The sequence below is a fragment of the Chiloscyllium plagiosum genome, unplaced genomic scaffold (assembly GCF_037043375.1).
Source record: "Chiloscyllium plagiosum isolate Xiang-an unplaced genomic scaffold, Cpla_swu_hap1 HiC_scaffold_4, whole genome shotgun sequence".
NCBI classification, from domain to species: domain Eukaryota; kingdom Metazoa; phylum Chordata; class Chondrichthyes; order Orectolobiformes; family Hemiscylliidae; genus Chiloscyllium; species Chiloscyllium plagiosum.
In genome coordinates this window covers 17693189-17715739 of record NW_028270142.1, presented here as the reverse complement: position 1 = coordinate 17715739, position 22551 = coordinate 17693189, and the positions used below count along the sequence as shown (strand labels likewise).

The 22551-nt window shown below is 41.2% G+C and overlaps 1 protein-coding gene across 2 annotated transcripts in view; it reads left to right on the top strand.

The window, feature by feature from the left end:
• The window catches only part of LOC122549383 (adenosine deaminase-like), a 61096-nt gene extending 39406 nt beyond the window's left edge, over positions 1 to 21690 (top strand). The window contains exons 6-12 of one of the 2 annotated variants that reach the window (XM_087985993.1): positions 1606 to 1730; positions 4666 to 4737; positions 6339 to 6464; positions 10072 to 10173; positions 10267 to 10334; positions 18714 to 18843; positions 20246 to 21690. In XM_087985993.1, coding sequence (XP_087842119.1) covers positions 1606 to 1730; positions 4666 to 4737; positions 6339 to 6464; positions 10072 to 10173; positions 10267 to 10334; positions 18714 to 18843; positions 20246 to 20350 — 728 coding nt within the window. In that variant the 3' untranslated portion in view covers positions 20351 to 21690. The remainder of the gene's footprint in view (positions 1 to 1605; positions 1731 to 4665; positions 4738 to 6338; positions 6465 to 10071; positions 10174 to 10266; positions 10335 to 18713; positions 18844 to 20245) is intronic. The other variant, XM_043689116.2, reaches the window with a different exon arrangement.
• Positions 21691 to 22551: the final 861 nt, after the last annotated feature.

Below are 22551 nucleotides of genomic sequence, written 5' to 3'. Positions count from 1 at the left end.
TTTTTAAAGTGTGTTTCTGTAACTGACAATAAATGTAGACATTGTATTGCTTATCAGATGTTTGTATGACTATGCAATTGCAGTTTCAATAGTTGTTCAAGTATCTGGAATACTATGCATCTATTCCCTCAGCATTAAGTAGGTGCAATACTAAGAAATTTAGCAATGGGAAAGATTGCAGTTATTCAAATGTGTGCTTCAGGCCACTATTAATTTTGTCTTGAACTCTTTTGAGTTAGCCACTCAAAGGAGAGTGAATTCACCTTCAGTATGAAAGTTTCACACCAATTACAGAAAACCAAATATCATTCACTGGTTACTGGTTCGAAAGAATTCAAATTGTGCTGTGCCTTCCTGTTACCCAACCAGCAGGAACTTGATGGGGCAAGAGTGCAGGTCACTCATCCTAATCAGAGCTAAGAGTGTGTGTTGGAAAAGCACAGCAGGTCAGGCAGCATCCGAGGAGCAGGAGAATCGACATTTTGGGCATAAGTCCTTCATTAGGAAATTCCTGATGAAGGCCTTATGCCCGAAACATCGATTCTCCTGCTCCTCGGATGCTGCCTGACCTGCTGTGCTTTTCGAGCACCACACTCTCAATTCTGATCTCCAGCATCTGCAGTGCTCACTATCTCCTACTCCCCGTAATCAGCAGCCTGCTTTGGAAAGTTAATATATTCCTGCCTCCTTTCTAATAGGCAAAATGTATTTTGCCTAATGTCCATATAAATAACAAAGTAAATTACTGCTAATATCACTGTTATAAGCTGAAATGAGCCTGTGATTGATGATTACATTTACTTTCAATACTACAGTCATAATATTGGTGGGACTCATGCCGTGTCCAATGTGATTAACTGTTACTTCATATCTTGTGAAGGGAATTAAACTGCCTGAAGACTAACATCTATGATGATAATCTCAAGAGTTTGTGTAGATGTTGAAACTGGTTGTCAACAATTTTGCACTCATATGCAGGGTTTCAACTTTATTGAGGATGCAAATATTTAAGGAGTCTTTTCCTCACATAAATTGTTTATTTTCCTAAGTGTCCTTGTCATATTTTGCCAAGCATGATCAAATCAAATGCTGTCAGGTCATTTTCTGCAAATAATCCTGTACAAGCTCACGACCTTTATTTAACCAGTGAGGGAAGCCAGTGTTCATTTCATTGAATCCCTACAGTATGGAAGGAGACCCATTCCAAGAGCATCCCAACCCATCGCCCTACCCTATAACCATGCTTTTCCCATTCCTAATCCACCTAACCAGCACAGCTTTGGACTGAGAGGAAACCAGATCACCCAGAGAAAACCCACAGGGACACAGGGAGAACATGCAAACAGTTGCCCATGGTGGAATTGAACCCAGGTCCTTGGCACTTTGGCGCAGCAGTGCTAACCACTGAGCCAACCTGCTACCTGACCAGACAGCAACTAGAGACACAGGTCCTTAAACCGACACAGCAGCAGCTGCACATTGTGCATACCCTTGGCTTAGTGACTCGTTGTGAAATTGGCATGTTGCATGCCTACTTAGCACCAAGCACTGGGGGAAACAATGGTTAGCTATGTAGAACTTAATTTTCTTTTTCTGTCTCTTCAGCATGGTCTCTTGAAATTGTTGAGCTTTGTCAGAAGTATCGAAATGCTGGTGTTGTGGGAATTGATCTAGCAGGAGATGAACTGATGGACGCTGAATCCCATCCAGGCCATGTCCAAGCTTATGAGGTTGGATATGTGTACAGATTATACATTACACTCCACATTCAAATTTCCTTAACTACCAAAAAATGATCTCACATCTCAATTTAATTTATAGTCACAGTATATATGTAAGTATTTAGCATTTGTTATTTACTTTCATCTATTAAGAATTCTATTCCATGCAAGGAGGTGTGAAAAGTGAAGTAACATATTGTTTGTACATTATATACCACCCTTATTACCTTAAAATAGAGAAGAAAAATAGTAAGTACATCCTTAAACCTTTGAGGAATCTTAAAACTTTCGATACTTGAAGGAAGTATTGATAAGGCTTTAGCCAGTAATTTGGTTGTTATATTGGTAGCAATTACCAATAAGTGCTTGCTGCTTAATTAAGAGTGTACCTTCTTTGGTGAATTCCTTTATCATTATTCACCAGTACAAAACAAATGTGGTGAAAAGGAATTTCCTTATAATTGTGCCTGCGGCCCTGATAGAAACAATTTGGTAATGATCAGGTGAGGCACTTCAGGTCTTATCCAAATGCCTCTGAAAGTTACCATTGTAATTGCCTCCACAACCCTTTCAGACTGTGGAGCGCAGATCATGACTCACTATGTCCCAAAGGTTTTTTTCATGCAGCCTTTGGATTCTTTTCTCAATAGCTACAAAACTAGCGTCCTCTACTTCTCGATCCTTTCACCAACGACAATAGTTTCTGTCCATAAGAGGCAGACAAAGCGACATGGAAATCAGGTGCAAGTGGAACGTATGAGTGTGATCGGTAAAATATGTACAAAATATAGCATGGTTTAGCTGAGCAATTTGTGATGTTTATTTTGTTTTGGCTTTTATTTTTGCACTGTAGACAAAGTGGACTTTGTTACAGTCAGTAAGGAAAGTTAGTTGTGGGACTGCTGGCAAATGTTAATTTGGGTTTATATTGACTGGAATCAGAGTTGATTAGTTGTTCGTGGTAAGCCAAGCCAAAATGGCATTGCCTGGGTTGCTTCCACCCTGAGTTAATCTGCCTTTACTTCTTGTCCCTCAGCTGGTTATTATATAGCTGGTGGCAAGAGCTATGCCAACATGATAGCGAGAGTGCCCAGCATGCAACAGGCTTCAAAAAGTCTTGATGTGAATTCTGCCAATTTGCTGGGTTCTTCCAATCAGGTCTAGGCAGTGGAAACATTGTTTCATACACTAATGACCATCTCTCTCACATTTCTTGTGACAAACTGGAAAGCAGAGTTCTAACAATGTAGAAACACAGCATATAGTGAACTTAAAAGGTGAACTCTCTTAAAGGCAAAGCACGCAAATGTATTCCTTTGTGTGTCCCCATCACCCATGTCTGTAAAACCTGATCCCCATTCCCACCCTTTCAGGATCCATTAGGAAGCCCGTTTCCGCATCCCGTATGATGATAAGGCGAGCCTTCAAGCTTCTCCATCTTTGGGACTTCCTTAGATTAGTTACAGTGTGGAAACAGGCCCTTCGGCCCAACAAGTCCACACCGACCCGCCAAAGCGTATACCACCCAGACCCATACTCCTACATTTACCCCTTCACCTAACACTATGGGCAATTTAGCATGGCCAATTCACCTAACCTGCACATTTTTGGAATGTCGGAGGAAACCGGAGCACTCAGAGGAAACCCACGCAGACACAGGGAGAATGTGCAAACTCCACACAGTCGCCTGAGGCGGGAATTGAACCCGGGTCTCTGGCGCTATGAGGCAGCAGTGTTAGCCACTGTGCCACCGTGCCGCCCACCACTGTGGCTGCTACTTGATCCTGCTGTTGTTGGAACTACAGAGCTTCTGACCAATTATATATGGCACAAAGGAAGATGCTCGTGGTTGTTGGAGGTCAGTCATCTCCGCTCCAGGCCATCTGCACAGCAGTACTTCAGGGTAGTGACCTAGCCCATTCACCTTCAACTGCTTCATCAATGACCTTCCCTCCACCAAAAAGGGTCAAAGGTTGGGATGTTTATCGATGGTTGCATGATGTCAGCACCATTCACAACTCCCCAGAAACTGAATAAGTCCATGGTCAAATGGAAAACCTGGAAGATCTCCAAAAGGTAGCTGACAAAGGGTAATAAACATTTGCACTATAGAAATGTCAGACCCTGAGCATTGCCAATAGGAGAGAATCTAATCTTTGTTCCTTGCCATTCAATGAAATTGCCATTACTGGACCTCCCACTATTAATATTCTGGGGTGACCATTGATCAGAAACTGAACTGGACAAATTATATAAATACTGTGGCTAAAGGAGCAGGTCAGAGATTAGGAATTCCATGGTGGATAACCCGCCTCCTATCTCCTCCAAGGAAGGCTGCAATTCCCTCCAATGCACTCACCATCCTAAAGTGGAAATACATTTCTGTTCCTTCTGTGTCCCTATGTCAGAATCCTAGAATTCCCTCTCCAACAGGATTGTGCAGGTAACCCCACACCACACGGACTGCAGTGGCTCATGAAGACAGTTCATCACCACCTTGTGAAGAGCATTTAGGCATGGGCACTAAATAGTGGCCGAGTCAGTGATACCCAGATCCCATGATTGAATGAAAAACACAGATTGTCCAGCTGTTAGCAGCTCTCTATTGTAAGGCCTTCTCCCAGATGGAGGTCGAAGTCTCAATCTGAATCTGCCCTCAGACATAGGGCGGCCAGATTTTAAGTTGATTGGCTCAAGACTGACTTTTCCCGCTCAGTGTTGGGAAAGAGCGGGGGAAGGGCTGTGTCTTCTTGTAAAATCCAGTCGATAATAGGTGGAAACAGACATGCGGTATCTGTATAACACTGAGGATGTCTGGGTTTATGATTAAAGACATGCTGGATGGGCTCAGTGCCTCTGAAACCAAATATAAATCAGTACCATCAGAACAGAAAATCATAATATGGGGACAAATAATTTCATGTGATTTTGAATCTCCCTTCAGATGGCTGTGAAATGTGGGATCCATCGTACAGTTCATGCTGGGGAAGCTGGACCTGCATCAGGGGTGCGTGAGGTAAGGTAGTTGGCAAAGGATTTATGCTTGGTCATGTTGATCATATTTTGTGATTCGTCAAAAGACAAAATCTTGTGTTAATCAAAGGTGAATTCTTTCTGTAGTTAAATTTTGGTGAGGTTTATTGCCATGCCCTCACTGAAAGGTACTTACAAAGAGGAACGGTGACTTGATCCACACAAAAAACTGATTTCATTGTGGAAAATGGATCTTCTTTTTGTTAAACTTTTGCCTCTTGCAGGATGAAAGTATAAATGTGTCAAAAGTATAATAATGAGAAAATCAGTTCTTTGCTTTGCCTGTGAGTTAAATGATTTTAGTAATGCATGTGAATTGGAGAAAACACATAAGGATCAGAATCGTGGATGGATTTAATGAATGCAGATAGTTACAATGGTATTTGTGAGGGCCATGTGTCAGAGTGGTCAGTCCCTGCCTCTGGGTCATGGAAGCCTGGGTTCAAGTCCTATATGCCCCAGACCTGTGTCATATCATCTCTGAACAGGTTAATTAGAAAATAAATGGACCACTGTCTATAGCAGGTACCTTTATCGATATAGGGTTCTATCTGCATAAAACATCCGATTGTGCTATACCCCAACTGTGAAGTTATCCATTGATATTTGGGTATAGAGACTAGGACCACAGTATTGTGGTGTGGCAGCATTACATACCAGCCATTTGCTGAACAAGAAAAGAGGAGGGAAAAGAAATAAGGAGGTCTGTCATGCCCTGTCCCTGAGCTTTCAAGGTTCACCCCTCCGATACTGTGTCAGCAACTGTGCTCCACTATTCCCTCTCCGCCCCCATAAACCGGGGACCCCAGAACATTATATTGACATGAACTGACTCCTAAATTTAATTCAATTAGATGCGATCAGGGAATTTGTTAGGAATGGCTCGGTTGGCTTCATGCACTGATTCTGACAATTCTTGAATTTACCCACAGGGTGTCGGAAATGTTCATGTGATGTGACAGGTTTTTCAAAGGAAATAAATTTGGCAGCAATGCATTTCCTTCATCAGGATACATGTTGTTGGTTGGGTGTCTGGATGGAGGCAAAAAGCTCACTTGCTGCAGTCAATAAATTGTCTAATCCTTAGAAAATGTTGTGACTGTCTGGTCATAGTACCAAGTCAGCCAAATCAGAGATACCAGTCACATCCGGGGTCTATCAATTTGAAACCCTGATCATCTACTCCACCTAGAACCTAATTACACGGCTGACTGTGTTTCATGAGCAGGAAAGTAAAAAGATCGATGCAGCTATGGGAAATCCTGAACATACTTTGTGTTCAGGAACACTGGTGTTCCTTGACCTTTCTTCCAGTCCCTTCCAAATTCTGTTCACCTCTCCATGTTTCCATCCTCCACTGCTATTCTTATAACAGTTTATCCCTGCTCTGGGTCAAATATTCAACTTGTATTTCTCTCATTCTTTCTTTCGTATGACAGACCATTATTTCTCCTGCAATTTAATCAGCTTCTGATTTCCACCTAGTCAGAAACCAATCGTTGAATGCTGCTCACCTGTAAACTTACCTACTTCTAATAAAATATATTGCTCTGAAACGCTAATCTTGCCTTCCTCTCTCCACAGATGCTGCCTGACCTGCTGAGTATATGCTGTATTTTCTGTACGTGTACTATCCCCTGCCTTGCCTGGTTTCCTGCAACTATTCTTCCTGCTCAGCATCTTTTTTTTTTATTGTCTCTCTCTTCTCAGGTTTGTCCTGCTACCCATTGTTAAAATTGTTTGAAATAGAGTGTAGTTAGAATGTAGAGATATACAGTATTGGTTCTCAGGCCTTTGTTTCTATTTTCTTGTGACCTGTCAAAAGTTTAAGTCTGGACTGAAAATGTGCAAATTTAAAATGAATGAGAAATGGGGGCAGGGGCTGGGCAGGCAGCAACAATATATTTATATAGCACCCTAGGCTTAAGATGCGTAGCTCTCGTGAATTATCTCACTCATGATTGTGAAAAAGGATTGAGCTGTACTACTACCTGTATTCTCAGAGAGCTGAATAACGTAAACTATTGAATTGGTTCACCAGTCTGCCTCTCAGTGAGTGTGTGCGTGGAAGAAAGGATAAGGACCTAAGGATGCTGAGAATAACCTACAAAATGGAAAATTTAAATTGCAACTTTTCAATTTGGGGATTAAAATCATAGTCACATGAGGAAAAAAAAATCAAATGATTATGTTATGAAGGTTTAGAGGTACTGTACCTTTAAGAGAGTTGAAAAGCTAGCAAAACTGCCCGACACTGCACTATGTGTTCTGAATAAGATGACAATGTAACACATGGTTGACACAAATAGAGTAGCTGTGTTGCCATGAGATAAAAACAAATTCAAATTTGGCCAATCAGTTTAAATTATGCCCCGAGATACCAAAGTCCAATCAAGTTTGAATTTAGTATTTTGATTATATTAAAACCAATGAAACAATCCAATGTTTTGGGGTATAAAATTGACATTTTGAACAGCTAGAGAGAGAACTGCGAAAAGACCAACACATGTAGGCTGCTAGCTCAAGAGCTCTCTGAGACATACCTGCCTGTGGGGAGTCTGCACCACAGAGCATCAAAACTGACCTGAAGAGAATCTACAGAGGAATTCCAGCAAAGTTGACTGGGTTTGAAATGTGATTTTTTTAAAGTAGACCTTAATTAGGAATTGTTTTTATCAGACTAGTATTGTAGAGTGGGAGGTAAAAGATAAGTTTAGAGAAAGGTGCTATAAATAGTTGCTAGTTTTAATATTCTCTGTTGGACTTAAAGAATAAAGTTATTGATTTTTACTTTAAATATTTACCTCTGGGATAATTCTTTGCCTCTCATATTTTAACAGATTACAGAATAGGGTGAATCTTTTCTGTGTTACTGATTAAAATTAGCAGAAGGATTTACCCCGGTGCAACAATTAAGATCAATTTCATTGTTTACTTCGGCTTTCACTAATTCTCACTAGGTTGTGTGGTTAGAACAGTGCAGGTGATCTAAGATAGCATTTCTAACACAGAAAATTGGAACAGGAGTAGGCTATTTGGCCATTAGTTGAGAGTGTGTTGCTGGAAAATCACAGCAGGTCAAGCAGCATCCGAGAAGGAAGGGAATCAATGTTTTGGGCCAGAGCCCTTCATCAGGAACGTTGATTCTCCTGCTCCTTGGATGCTGCCTGACCTGCTGTGTTTTTCCAGCAACACATTCTCGACTTTGATCTCCAGCATCTGCAGACCTCACTTTCTCCTATTTGGCCATTAGAGCTTGCTTGGCTATTCAATATGATCATGGCCAATTATCCTGTTCCTGCTTTCACCCCATACCCTTTGATTCCTTTATCCCTGAGAACTGTATCTAACTCCTTCTTTGAAACATTCAATGCTTTGGCTTCAATTGCTTTTCTATAGCAGAGAATCCATAAGCCCACAGCTCTCTGGATGAAGAATTCTCTTGTTCGTTTCAGTCATAAATGGTCTATGCATTATTTTTTCTGGCTCTGACTCCCAGGTCATTGGGAACATGCTTCATGCATCTATCCTATCTAGTCCTGCTGGAAGTGTAGCTTTCTATGGGATGCCTGCTCATTCTTCTACACGCCAGTCTTAACCAATATCAGTCCTGCCACCCTAGGAATACATCTGAAAAATCTCTGTTGCACTCTCTCTGTAGCCAGCATGCCTTTCCTCAGATAAAGACACCAAAATTTCACACAATACTCCCGCTGTGAACTCATCGAATCCCTGTATGTTTACATCAAACCATCCCTGATTCTGTACTCAAATCCTCTTGTAACAAAGGTCAACGTCCCCCTCACCTTGTTTACCACCTGCTGCATCTGCATGTTTCCTTTCAGGTCCCCAGGCCTCATCGAACCTCTCCCTTTCCCACTCTACCTTTATTTAGATAATAACCTGCCTTCCTGTTTTTGCTACCAAAGTGGGAAACATCACATTTACCCACAGTGTAATTCATCTGCCGTGCATTTTCCTACTCACTCAACTTGTTCATATCTTTGCACCTGCCTCCCACCCAGCTTTGTGAACACATCATATTTAGTTCCCTCATCTAAATCAATCATACATATTGTAAGTAGCTGGAGTCAAGCACAGGGCTCTGCGGTACCTACTGGTCTCTGGCTGCTATGTAGAAAATTACCTATTTTTTTCTACACCTTATTTACCGTCTGCCAGCCAGTTTTCTGTCCATATCAGTACGCCACCCCCAAATCCCATACACTTTTTAATTTTACATACTAATCGCTTTGGCACCTTATTGAACACCACCTGAAAATCCATGTAAACCACACCCATTGGTTCTCCTGAACAACTCTATTATTACATCCTCAAAAAATTCCAATAGATTTGTTAAGCATGATCTCCCTTTCATAAATCCAATCTGACTGTCTGATCCTGTCACTGTTTTCCAAGTGCTCTGCTGTTAAATCATTTATAATGGCATTAGGGAAAATGCTAGAGGCTAATGTGAAGCTAATCAGTCTATAATTTCCTGTTTACACAACCTCATGTTTTTTTTTTGAAAATGGAGTTACATTAGCTACCTTCCAATCCATAGAAACTGCTCCAGAGTAATGAAAGATAACACCAATGAATAAATTATTTCTATGGCCACTTCTTAACTACTCTGTAATGCAGATTACCAGGCCCTAGGGATTTGTCAGCCTTCAATCCCTTCAATTTCCCTAACACCATTTCCCTACTAATACTGTGTTCACAACATTTTCAGGACATTGTTTCTGTCCTCCTTTGTGAAGACTAAACAATGATGTACATTTAATTGGTCCACCACCTATTTGTTCCCCATTATAACTTGCCCTGTTTCTGATGGGGGGGGATCTACAATTGTCTCCACTAATCTTTTTCTCTTCACATGCCCGGAGAAGCTTTTTACCATCAATTTATAACTTCCCTGCAAGCTTATGCTCAGACTTTATTTTTCCCCTCTTAATCAATCCCTTTGTCCTCCTTGGCTGAAATCTAAACTGCTCCCAATCCTCAGGTCTGCTGCATTTTTTTGGCCAGTTTGTATACATCTTCCTTGGATTTAATACTTTCCCTAAGTCCCATTATTAGCAATAGCCAGGCCACATGTCCCATTTTATTTTCATATCAGACAGAAATGAATAATCATTTGAAGTTTCACCATCCACGCTTTAAATGTTTTCCATTGCCCATCCCTTTTAAGGAATGCTCCCCAATTTATCATAACTATCCCATGGCGAATGGATTTAACAATTCTGAATATTCATATCTTTCTGATTCCGATTGGTAACACTTATTAATCTTTATAAATTTATTACTTTGATAGGCTCTGGAAATTTTTAAGTCCGAAAGAGTTGGCCATGGATATGCAATCATAAGTGATCCTGTACTTTATAAGGAAATACTAGAGAAGAAAATCCATATCGAGGTAAAAATGATGCTTTAAGAAATGCAAAATATAATAAATCCCGTAGCTTTTGAAAGAATGTTTTTGTTATTTATATTTTTATGTTTATAAAAGGCATGTCCCCAGTCAAGTGTTCTCACAGGAGCATGCGATCCTGATTTCACAAAACATCCAGTTGTCACGTAAGTGCTTTTTACCTCCCAATTATTTGACATTATGTAGCATTTACTAATGATATTCAAAGGTTTTTCAAAGGCTTACTTATTTTCTGAGTGCTTTGAATGAGTGTACAGAATAAAGTAAAGAACATGCTTAAAAATGTATTGCCCTTGAGAACTGGTGGAGATAATCTAATTCCCATATTTAAGGCAGTGACAGAACACGTCCAGGAAATTATAGACTAGTCATCTTAACATCTGTGTAGGAGAGCAAATAGGGCAACACCTAGAATATAATAGATTTCAAAGTACAATATCTTGTTTGACCAAACTTATTTTTTCTGAGGAGGCAGTGTTGACAAAGCAGTAGAAACAGGCCCTTTGGCCCAACAAGTCCACACTGACCTTCTGAAGAATAACCCACCCAGACCTATTCCCCTACCCTCTATTTACCCCTGACTAATGCACCAAACTGACACATTCCTGAACACTATGAGCAATTTAGCATGGCCAATTCACCTCACCTACATATCTTAGGATTATCAAAGGAAACTGGAGTTCACGGAGGGAATCTGCACAGACACTGGGAGAATGTGCAAACTCCACACAGACAGTCGCCCAAGGCTGGAATCAAACGCGGGTCCCTGGCATGGTGAGGCAGCAGTGCTAACCACTGAGCCACCATGCCACATCTGGATTTTCAAAAATCCTTTGATAATGTGGCTAACATATAAAGTTAGAGAATATGGAGTCAGGGACAAATGGAAGAATAGATTGCGAACTGGCATCAAGTGAGATAGAGCAGGGATAGTTCTGCAGAATGGCACAGGTGGGACATGGTGTTCCACAGAATCAGCGCTGGTTCCAAAGCAGTTCACAATTTATATTAGCAATTAGGAGTTTGGAATTAAAACCACAATTTCTAAAACTTTGGTCAGACCACACTTAAAGTACTGTGCATATTTCTGGTCACCATATTATTAGAAGGATATCAGGGCGTAAGAGAGGATGCAGAGAAGATTTACAAAACCAATACTGAAAATGCATTGTGTGGAAAGGATTGACAGCATGAGTGTTTGCTGTCCTAAATGGGATAGTGAAGGGGTGACCTGCAGAATTATGAAAATGTTTAGACAGAACGGTTATAGGAAGCAGCATAACTTGATGCCGTTATTGTAATATATATATAGAGAATTCAGAAGAAACTTATTTGCCGAAAGATTTTTGCGAATGTGAAACTTGTTGCCACAGAATTGAATTAATTGAATTGAATTGAATTAGCTTTATTGTCACATGTACTCAAATGAGTACAGTAAAAAGTTTATAAGTCGCCACTTACAGTGCGATCTTGGGTACAGTTTCTCATAGGGAATGGTTGAAATAAATAATACAGAGGCACTAAGGAGAAACTGCACAAGTTTTTGATGGACAATGCAATGAATGGTGACAATGATAGACTGGGATGAGAAAATCTGGAAGCAGGTCCACTAGAGCATAAACATCCAAATGGAATGGTTGGGGTGCATGTCCTGTTTCTGTGCCAGAAATCTAATGCAATTCTATTCTATGTAAAACTGACAGATAAGCTCTAACAAGAGAAATGTAACAGTCTGCTCTGGATGCAGTCTGCTAGTTGATGCATCCAATTTAAAAACTAAAGTAACAGATTAGATGCAGGTTTGCTAACTGACTTAACAATGATAGTTCAAGGCAGAGGAGATGGCAACAGAATACGTAAAGAAGCAAAACACTGAGCTACAGAACTCAGACTCCTCAATGAATCATGTTGTCATTTAGAGTCACAGAGTCATAGAGATGTACAACACGGAAACAGACCTTTCGGTCCAACTTGTCCATGCTGACCAGATATCTTAAATTAATCTGGTCCCATTTGCCAGCGTTTGGCCCATATCCCTCTAAAACCTTCCTATTCATATACCTATCCAGATGCCTTTTAAAAGCTGTAATTGTATCAGCATCCACCACTTCTTCTGGCAGCTCATTCCATATACGCACCACCCTCTGTGTGAAAAGGTTGCCCCTTAGGTTCCTTTTAAATCTTTCCCCTCTCATCTTAACCTATTTCTTCTTGTTTTGGACTCCCCCCACCCCAGGAAATGACCTTGTCTATTTACCCTATCCAGGCTTCATAAACCTCATCATGCCTTTATAAACCTCATCCTTCAGCCTCTGATGCTCCAAGGAAAAGGGCCCCAGTCTATTCAGCCTCTCCCAAAAGCTCAAACTTTCCAACCCTGGCAACATCCTTGTAAATCTTTTCTGAACCTGTTCAAGTTTCTCAACATCCTTCTTATTGCATGGAGACCAGAATTGCATGCAGTATTCCAACAGTGGCCTAACCAATGTCCTGTACAGCCACAATATGACCTCCCAATTCCTGTACTCAATGCACTGACCAATAAAGGCAAGCATACCAAATGCCTTCTTCACTATCCTATCTACCTGCAACTCTACTTTCAAGGGGCTAGGAACCTGTACTCCAAGGTCTTTTTGTTCAACAACACTCCCCAGGACCTTCCCATTAAGTGTATAAGTCCTGCTCCGATTTGCCTTTCCAAAATGCAGCACCTCGCATTTATAGAACATAGAACATAGAACAGTATAGCACAGAACAGGCCCTTCAGCCCACAATGTTATGCCGACCATTGACCCTAATGTAAACCTAATGTACGAACCCTCAAATTTCTGTGACCATATGCATGTCCAGCAGTCTCTTAAATATCCCCAATGACCTCGCTTCCACAACTCTCTGCGTAAAGAATCTGCCTCTGACATCCCCTCTAAACTTTCCGCCGAACAGCTTAAAACAATGACCCCTCATGTTAACAATTTCTGCCCTGGGAAAAAGTCTCTGGTTATCAACTCTATCTATGCATATCATTATCTTGTACACCTCAATTAGGTCCCCTCTCTTCCTTTTTTCCAGTGAAAAAAGTCCGAGCTCAGTTCAACCTCTCTTCATAAGATAAGCCCTCCATTCCAGGCAGCATCCTGGTAAACCTCCTCTGAACCCTCTCCAAAGCATCCACATCTTTCCTATAATAGGGCGACCAGAACTGAACACAATATTCCAAGTGCGGTCTAACCAAAGTTTTATAGAGCTGCAACATGATCTCACGGCTCTTAAACTCAATCCCCCTGTTAATGAAAGCCAAAACACCATATGCTTTCTTAACAACCCTGTCCACTTGGATGGCAATTTTAAGGGATCTATGTACCTGTACACCAAGATCCCTCTGTTCCTCCACACTGCCAAGAATCCTGTCTTTAATCCTGTACTCAACTTTCAAGTTCGACCTTCCAAAATGCATCACTTCACATTTATCCAGGTTGAACTCCATCTGCCACCTCTCAGCCCATCTCTGCATCCTGTCAATGTCATGCTGCAGCCTACAACAGTCATCTATACTGTCAACGACACCTCTTGCTAACCCATCCTTCAATCCCCTCATCCAAGTCATTAATAAAAATTACAAAGAGTAGAGGCCCAAGAACAGAGCCCTGTGGAACACCACTCACCACTGACTTCCAGGCAGAATACTTTCCTTCCAATACCACTCGCTGTCTTCTGTTGACCAACCAATTCTGTATCCAGACAGCTAAATTTCCCTGTATCCCATTCCTCCTGACTTTCTGAATGAGCCTACGATGGGGAACCTTATCAAATGCCTTGCTAAAGTCCATATACACCGCATTCACCGCTTGACCCTCATCAACTTGTCTAGTAACATCCTCAAAGAACTCTAAGTTTTATGAGGCATGACCTGCCCCTCACAAAGCTATGCTGACTGAATTTAATCAAGCCATGCTCTTCAAGATGGTCATAAATCCTATCCCTCAGAATCCTTTCTAACACCTTGCAGACAACAGATGTGAGACTGACTGGTCTGTAATTGCCGGGGCTTTCCCTATTTCCTTTCTTGAAGAGAGGAATTACATTTGCCTCCCTCCAGTCCTCAGGTACGACTCAGGTGGAGAGCGAGGATGCAAAGATCTTCGCAAGCGGCAAAGTAATCACATTTCTCGCTTCCCAAAGCAGCCGAGGACAAATCTGGTCTGGCCCTGGCGACTTGTCAATCTTAATGTTTGTCAAAATTTTCAGCACATCAGCTTCCTCAATCTCTATCCATTCCAGCATACTTACCTGCTCCTCAATGTTTTCATTGACTACAAGGTCCTTTTCTTTAGTAAAGACAGAAGCAAAAAACTCATTTACGGCTTCCCCTACCTCCTCAGACTCGATACGTCAGCCCTACTCTTTATTTGATCATTCTCTTATTCCTCACATACGGGTAAAATGCCTTTGAATTCTCCATAATCCTTCCTGCCAAGCCTTTTTCGTGCCCCCTCCTGGCTCTCCTCAGATCATTTTTGACCTCCTTCCTCGCCTGCCTGTAATCCTCTAGAGATGAGCAACACCCTTGCTTCCTCTACCTTACGTAAGCTGCCTTCTTTCTTTTGACGAGAAGCTCCTCCGCTCTCATCATCCAAGGTTCCTTTATCTTACCCCTTCTTGCCTGTCTCAGAGGAACACATTTATGCATCACTCGCAACAACTGTTCCTTAAACAGTCTCCACATGTCTATAGTGCCCTTTCCATGGAACAATTGCTCCCAGTCCATGCTTCCCAACTCACGTCTGATAGCATCATAGTTTCCTTTACCCCAATTAAATATCCTCCCATTGTGCCTGCTTCTCTCCTTCTCCATAGCTATGTAGAATGTGAGGCTTTTGTGATCACTATCACCAAAATGCTCTCCCACCGCAAGACCTGACACTTGCCCCGGCTCATTGCCGAGCACCAAATCCAAAATGGCCTCTCCCCTCGTCGGCCTGTCAGTGTATTGAGTTAGGCAACCCTTCTGAACACACCTTACAAAAACAGCTCCTTCCAAACCATCTGCTCGAAGGAGGTTCCAATCAATATTGGGAAAGTTAAAGTCACCCATTACAACAACCCTACTACATTCACACTTTTCCAAAATCTGCCGACCTATGCTTTCTTCAATCTCCCTGCTGCTACTGGGGGGCCTGTAGTAAACCCCTAATGAGGTGACTGCTCCCTTACTGTTCCTAATTTTCACCCATATTGGCTCTGTAGGCAGACCCTCCTCGACAATGGTTACTTCTGTAGCTGTGATACCCTCTCTGATTAGCAGTGCTACACCTCCTCCTCTTTTTTTTTTCCCCTCCCTATTCTTTTTAAATGTTCTAAACCCTGGAACATCCAGCAACCATTCCTGCCCCTGAGAAACCCACATCTCTGTTATGGCCACAACATCCTAGCACCAGGTACTGATCCATGCTCTAAGCTCATCACTTTTATTCCTGATACTTCTTGCTTTAATGCAACACACTTTAACCGATCCCTTGGTTCTTTCCCAGGAAATTCTTTCCCACTGGCTGTGCTACCTCTTGCTATTGCCTCATCTCCATCAACTCTCACCACAGTATATAGCTCACGTTCCCACCCCCCTGCCATACTAGTTTAAACCCTCCTGAACAACTCAAGCAAACCTTCCACCCAGGACTTGGTACCCTTCCAGTTCAGGTGCAACCTGTCCTTCATGTACAGGTCCCACCTTCCCCAGAAGGCATCCCAATTATCTAGATATCTGAAGCCCTCCCTCCTACACCAGCTGCACAGCCACGTGTTAAGCTGTGCCCGCTCCCTGTTCCTCACTTCTCTATCTCGTGGCACCGGTAGTAAACCTGAGAACACTACTCTGTTCGTCCTGCTCTGCAGCTTCCACCCTAACTCCCTGAAATCACTTTTTATATCCTCAATCCTTTTCCTGGCTATATCATTGGTGCCAATATGTAACACGATTTCTAGCAGTTTGCACTCCCCTTTCAGAATCTTATACACCCGATCGGAGACGTCCCGGACCTTGGCACCAGGGAGGCAACATACCTTCCGGGAATCCCGATCCTGACCACAAAATCTCCTGTCAATTCTCCTAACCATTGAGTCTCCTACCACTAGCACTTTTCTGTTCTGCCCCCTTCCCTTCTGGGCCATAGTGTCAGGCTCAGTGCTAGAGAACTGACTGCTATGGCTTTCCTCTGGTAGGTCATCCCCCCCCAGCAGTATCCAAAATGATATAGTTATTGCTGAGGGGAATGTCCACAGGAGATCTCTGCACTGTCTGTCTGTCCCCTTTCCACCCCCTTACTGTAACCCATCTATCCTTATCCTGAGCCTCAACTGCCAGTAACTCCTCTCAATTACCCCCTCAGCCTCCCGAATGATCCGCAGTTCATCCAGCTCCAGCTCCAATTCCCTAACACGGTTTTCAAGGAGCTGGAGTTGGGTGCACTTCCTGCAGATGTAGCCAGCGGAGACATGTGTCATGTCTCTCACCTGCGACATTCTGCAGGTGAATTAAACTCGACTCCTTGGCCCATTGACCCATCTGATCAAGCTCCTATTGTACTCTGAGGTGACCTTCTTTGCTGTCCAATGCACCTCCAATTTTGGTGTCATCTGTAAACTTACTAACTATACCTTTTATTTTCACATCCAAATCATTTCTATAAATGAAGAAAAGCAGTGGACACAGCACAAATCCTTGAGGTGCATTTGATCCATGTAATCATGCATCTCCCTTTTGCTCTTCCCACTCCTCCTCTCCCATTTTTCCTGCAGCTTGCACTTGCATTTTTTCTAAGCTTTTGCAGTTCTGACAGAAGGTCACCTTCGGTTTAAACTAGTCTTTCTCGTGCCACAGATGATGTCTGACCTGCTGACCATTTTTAGTCTTTTTAGTTGGAAGAATGTTTAGAAGAATGAGGGGAGATCAGATGAGGTATTCAAATTGGTAAAAGGTGTGGATAAAATAGATGTGAATGCTTTGTCTTGTGGGGGATTCTAGGGTGAGAGGTCATAGTCTTAGGATGAGGGGTAGCAAATTTAAAACCGAGTTGAAGAGAAACTACTTCTGCCAAAAGGTTGTGAATCTGTGGAACTCGCTCCCCCAAAGTGCGGTGGATGCTGCGACAGTGAGTAAATTTAAGGAGGAGTTAGACAGATTTTTAATTGGTAATGGGTTGAAGAGACATGAAGAGAAGACAGGAAAATGGGGCTAAGGGGCATACCAGCCATGATCGAATGAATGAGTAGCCCGATGGGCTGAATGGTCCAATTCCATTCCTTTAGCTTATTAACTTATGAACTGTTCTTTCATATTTCCAGCATTTGCAGTTGCCTTTGAAAGAGTTTTGTATGTTTTATTTGCTTTAAACATCATGGGAGCTAACATTCCAATCTGATGTCTGTTTATAGCATTAAAACATTTATTCCTTCCCATTCCATATGCACAGAAATATTAAAATAGTCAGCCCAACTCATTCACATTATCAGGCTGCCAAGCAAGCTGGGGAGATTTTGTTATTGTCTTTTATGTATCCTGGGTAAAAACAATGACTGCAGATGCTGGAAACCAGATTCTGGATCAGTGGTGCTGGAAGAGCACAGCAGTTCAGGCAGCATCGAGGAGCTTCAGCAAAATCGACGTTTCGGGCAAAAGCCTGGTACAGCTACTTTCTCACTTGGCTCTTCAACCTCTTCACAATGTAACCTCGTTTTCTCGATTCAATATGATTTCAAATGCTATATTCTTCCTCTTTTTTTTGGATCATTTTTGGACCCTATTTTCATATTTTTGGAATGTTAGAATCTAGTGTTGCTCACAGGAAGCTAAATTTACAGGGAGTACAGTTGAGAAAATCATGACTGTGAAATCACTGATATTCTATCCAGTCATATACAGAAAATTACAAACTTTTCACGGCACACCTTCCTGAAAAATATTTAACATGAGTGAGACTCCCCTGTGGAAGTGGGAGGTCATACCATAATACATAATTTTGAAAATGGGATAGGTGAAACCTCTACAGTGCTACCACTAGAGCAAGGAGCTCCCTTTAATCATGTCTCCTCTACATGAATTGATAGAGTAGGTGAAAAGCAACTCCTTCTGCTGCTTAAATTAGTCTTGGTTATAATCCTGAAACTAGAACCAGCCCATTTCCAAATGAAGGTAGGGAAACATTTTTTTTCACATGAAGAATGAAGAAAGCATGGAACCCTCTTCCACAAAAAAAATTAGCGTGGACCTCAAATCTTAAGCCTGAGATCTAGTCAAGGGCTTTAATAATGTAAAGTAAGGGTAGATGGAAGGAACTAGGACACTGAACAGCTGTCACACAAAAGCACAACGCTAATATTCTTAGCATAGAATTGTAAAGAAATATTGTCAAGTGATATTCTACCCTGGTGCTATCCATATGTAGTAGCTCACAAAGAGATGAACTCGGTCTGTTAGCAAATAATTAATAAAGTCATCATAATTAATGAACAGAGTTGCATTTATATTACAGATTCAAGAAAGATAAAGCCAACTTTTCGCTCAATACAGATGATCCATTGATTTTTGGTTCAACAATTTACACTGATTATAACATAGCTGCAGAGCACATGAACTTTACGGAAGGAGATTTCATGGAAATGGTAAGCAGGAAGCTGTTAATTTTATTCCTTACCTATTTGTAGGTTCACTACTTGACTTAATTCAGGAATATAAGAGCAAAAATAAAGACCAGTCTGGAGGTAATTTAGCTGTGTTGGCTAGAAGGTGGATAAAATGGATTAAATCACCCTTAGCAGGTCTCCATGAACTCCATGGTAGTTCATGCTGACCTGCTCCTTTGCCTTGCCCCATGCCTGATGTAGAATGGTGCCCCTCAAGCTGTAAAACCATTACTATTCTTTAACAAAGTGAGACAGAGAGAGATACCTGTGGTTTATTAGATCAACAAAAATCAGACATGCAGTTAGCATCGATTGTTAGATATGTTTTAAAATAAACGAAGGAGAAGATTGCACTCAAAGGTTACATATCATGGGGAATTCTATTGAGAGCTTTTCCCATTGGCCACTCATTATGTGGTTTATCATGTGGCCGCTCAGGTCTTGGCCTCATTACAGTCTTGGTTCAAATGTGGACAAAACAAACTAAATTCACAGGAGAGATTTAGATTTAGATTTTATTGTCACATGTACTCAAGTACAGGAATATCGTGAAAAATGTTTAATGTCACCATGCATGGGACCATCTTAGGTACAGAGATACCTAGCTACAAAGAAATCCTGGTGCAAATAATAAAAAAAAGTTAAAATGTTAAGTATTACAGACCTTCATAGAATAGGTAGAAAAAAATAAAGAAATAAGGTAATAGTTAACATTAAAATCCCTCTTAGTTTAAACTAGAAAAATAAAGGAATAAAGTTAAAAGTTCAATAGTCGAAACAAGTTCAACCGAGTGACTACCCTTGACATCAACATCACATTTGACTGAGTGTTGCAATATGGAACCCCAGCAAAACTGGAATCCCGGGGAAAACTCTCCTCTGGTTAGAGTTAGGTCTGGTACAAAGGAAGATGGCTATGGTAGTTGAGGTCAGTCATCTCAGCTCTGGGGCATCACTGCTGGAGTTCTTTCTCAGACGGCTATCATAGGTCCAACCACCTCCAGCTGCTTCATCAACAACTATCCCTCCATTATAAGGTCAGTAGTGTGAATGGGCAATGATGATTCCACAATGTTCAGCATTATTCAAGACTCTTCACATACTAAAAGTCTACCAAGTGCAGCAAGATCTGGACAATATCCAGATTTGGGTTTACTAGTTGCAAGTGACATTCGTACCATACCAGGAAATGACCATCTCCAAGACAGAATCTAACCATCACCTCTTGATATTCACTGGCATTACCATCATTGAGCTACATCCCCCACCCTATACCTATCAACATCCTGGGAGTTACTACCAACCAGAAACTGAACTGAACTAGCCATATTTTATATATGCACCAGTTCAAAGAGTTAATTATTTCATTTTTGTTTTGCAGAATCTCAATGCAGCCACTTCTAGTTTCCTTTGTCCAAAAGAGAAAGAAGACCTTCTTAATTACCTGAAGGGAAAATATGGAATGGCACAAGATTTTTGTTACTAAACAATTATTAAATAATGTGCAGTGTTAATGAGCACCAAATAATTATTGAATGCCAACACAATTTCCACTTAACTTTAACCACAGTTCCCATTTGTAGCGGATCTGTTTGTATGAATGCAACTTGTCTACTTATGTGCATTGGCGAGAGTAAACAAATAAACAATTATAAATGAAGAAATGATAGAACATACAGAAGATGATTCCAAAGTGGTTCCTTGAACTTAGTAGTGATTAAGTTGTCATCTGTACATGGCCAGAATCTTTCACCTCAACTATAATTCAAGTTGGATCATACTGAACCCCAAATTTTCTTAATCAAATCTGAGCTAGTATGTGGCCAGAAAGAAGAGTTCAAAGCTGTGACAGATATTCCAGAGGTTAAGGCGAATGAAATTTCATAAGCAGTAAATTGTGAGGGACAAGCCCTCGTCTGAAAAGATAAGTGTGGTTTGAGTGGTGCCTTTGTAATTGCTGTGTATCACAATAGATATCACTCACGTTTTAATCTAAAAGCAGTATTTAGGTTCAAAAGAGCAGACATGGGCTGGTGATGAGAACATTTTAATGGTACACCACAATGTTTACTTGTGTTGCTAAGTATCAACTTTCATCAAAGCCCTGTAGAATTGATGGCCCAATTCTTGATGGTACATGTATGCAGAGATCACAAAGTCACTGGTTAGATTAGATTACTTACATTGAGGAAACAGGCCCTTCAGCCCAACAAGTCCACACCGACCCGCCACCCACCCAGACCCCTTCACCTAACACTATGGGCAATTTAGCACAGCCAATTCTCCTAACCCGCACATTTTTGGACTGTGGGAGGAAACCGGAGCAAACCCACACAGACACAGGGAGAATGTGCAAACTCTACACAGTCAGTCACCTGAGGCGGGAATTGAACCCAGGTCTCTGACGCTGTGAGGCAACAGCACTAACCACTGTGCCACCGTGCCGCCCACTTGTTTAAATTTTTTGAGGGTTAGATTGCTTCGTGTTTGAGAAGTATGCACTATGTGGGCTTCCAGGAATGAGTTCCAAACTGGAATTACCTGTCTCCTGTATCTATCACTTCTTGTGCTTGGGATAAATCTACCGATTACAATTATATAGCAACTCATTTGACTGATGGAACTCTCAGTATCAAACAATTGTCTGAAAAAGTCTGGTATTCTATTTTGTAAAATGTGCTAGCTCTATGTTATTTTGTTATTTAACCTGGGTAATTGCTTAAAACATTTGAAAAGCTGAATAATACTTTAAACTGTACTTTACAACTTTATTGACCTGAACTTTAATGGAAATTGCTTCATTAAAATTTACTGAAAATGATTAAACTTGAGTTTCTGAAGTCCAATTCATCATTAAGATCAAAATAGTTAGAATTTTAAAAATGTGTTATGAGGCATTAATTAATGTCATCTATCACATTTGCATCGTGTGTCATTTCCTTTAGAAATTCCTTTGTCCTGTGGTTTTATGCCCATATCAGAGAGCTTGGTTCAAGACAGACTGGTTTAGGAGACCAGCTCAAGTACAGCCATCATGATTAGACTTGTTTAGAACTCTGTTTATTGCATATTACTACTATGTACAACTACACAGAGTAATCTTATTTATACAAAGCTCTAATCAATAAGTTTCTTTTCCATGAACTCCATAGATCCTCCTCCTTCAACCTCACTAACTCAGTCCATGCTATTTCTGCCCCATGGGGAGCAGCTCCCTAATATCATCACAAGATTGCTCAAGGTTCAAAAGCCCTCACACAATACCCCATGCCAAATGTTTTGCTCATTTCATTAGATATAAATGTTAATCATTCTGAATTGAATTACTTCTTTTTGCAATATTTCCTGTGCATTTGTCCCCATCTCTCCTACTCTTTCCCATCTTTAATTTTGTGCATTGGTGTCAATAGATGAGTAAGCAAAGTCAATGACAATGTTTAAAAGCATTCCAAGGTAAGCTGGCTAGCATCTTTTTCCTTCTGGCTTTCATTCGATCAGAATTGTAATTGAACTGGCAGCCTGACTATATAAAACTGAAAGAACTGCCAGATCTGCTAAGCTTTTACAGCAGTTTCTGTTTCTGTGCCTGAGCTGCTGAAGACTCTCACATTGATGTAATGGCGGGAATATTTAGGGAAGTTAGGTTCTTTCTTCTTCTCCGTCAATGGCATCTGGACTGGATGACAT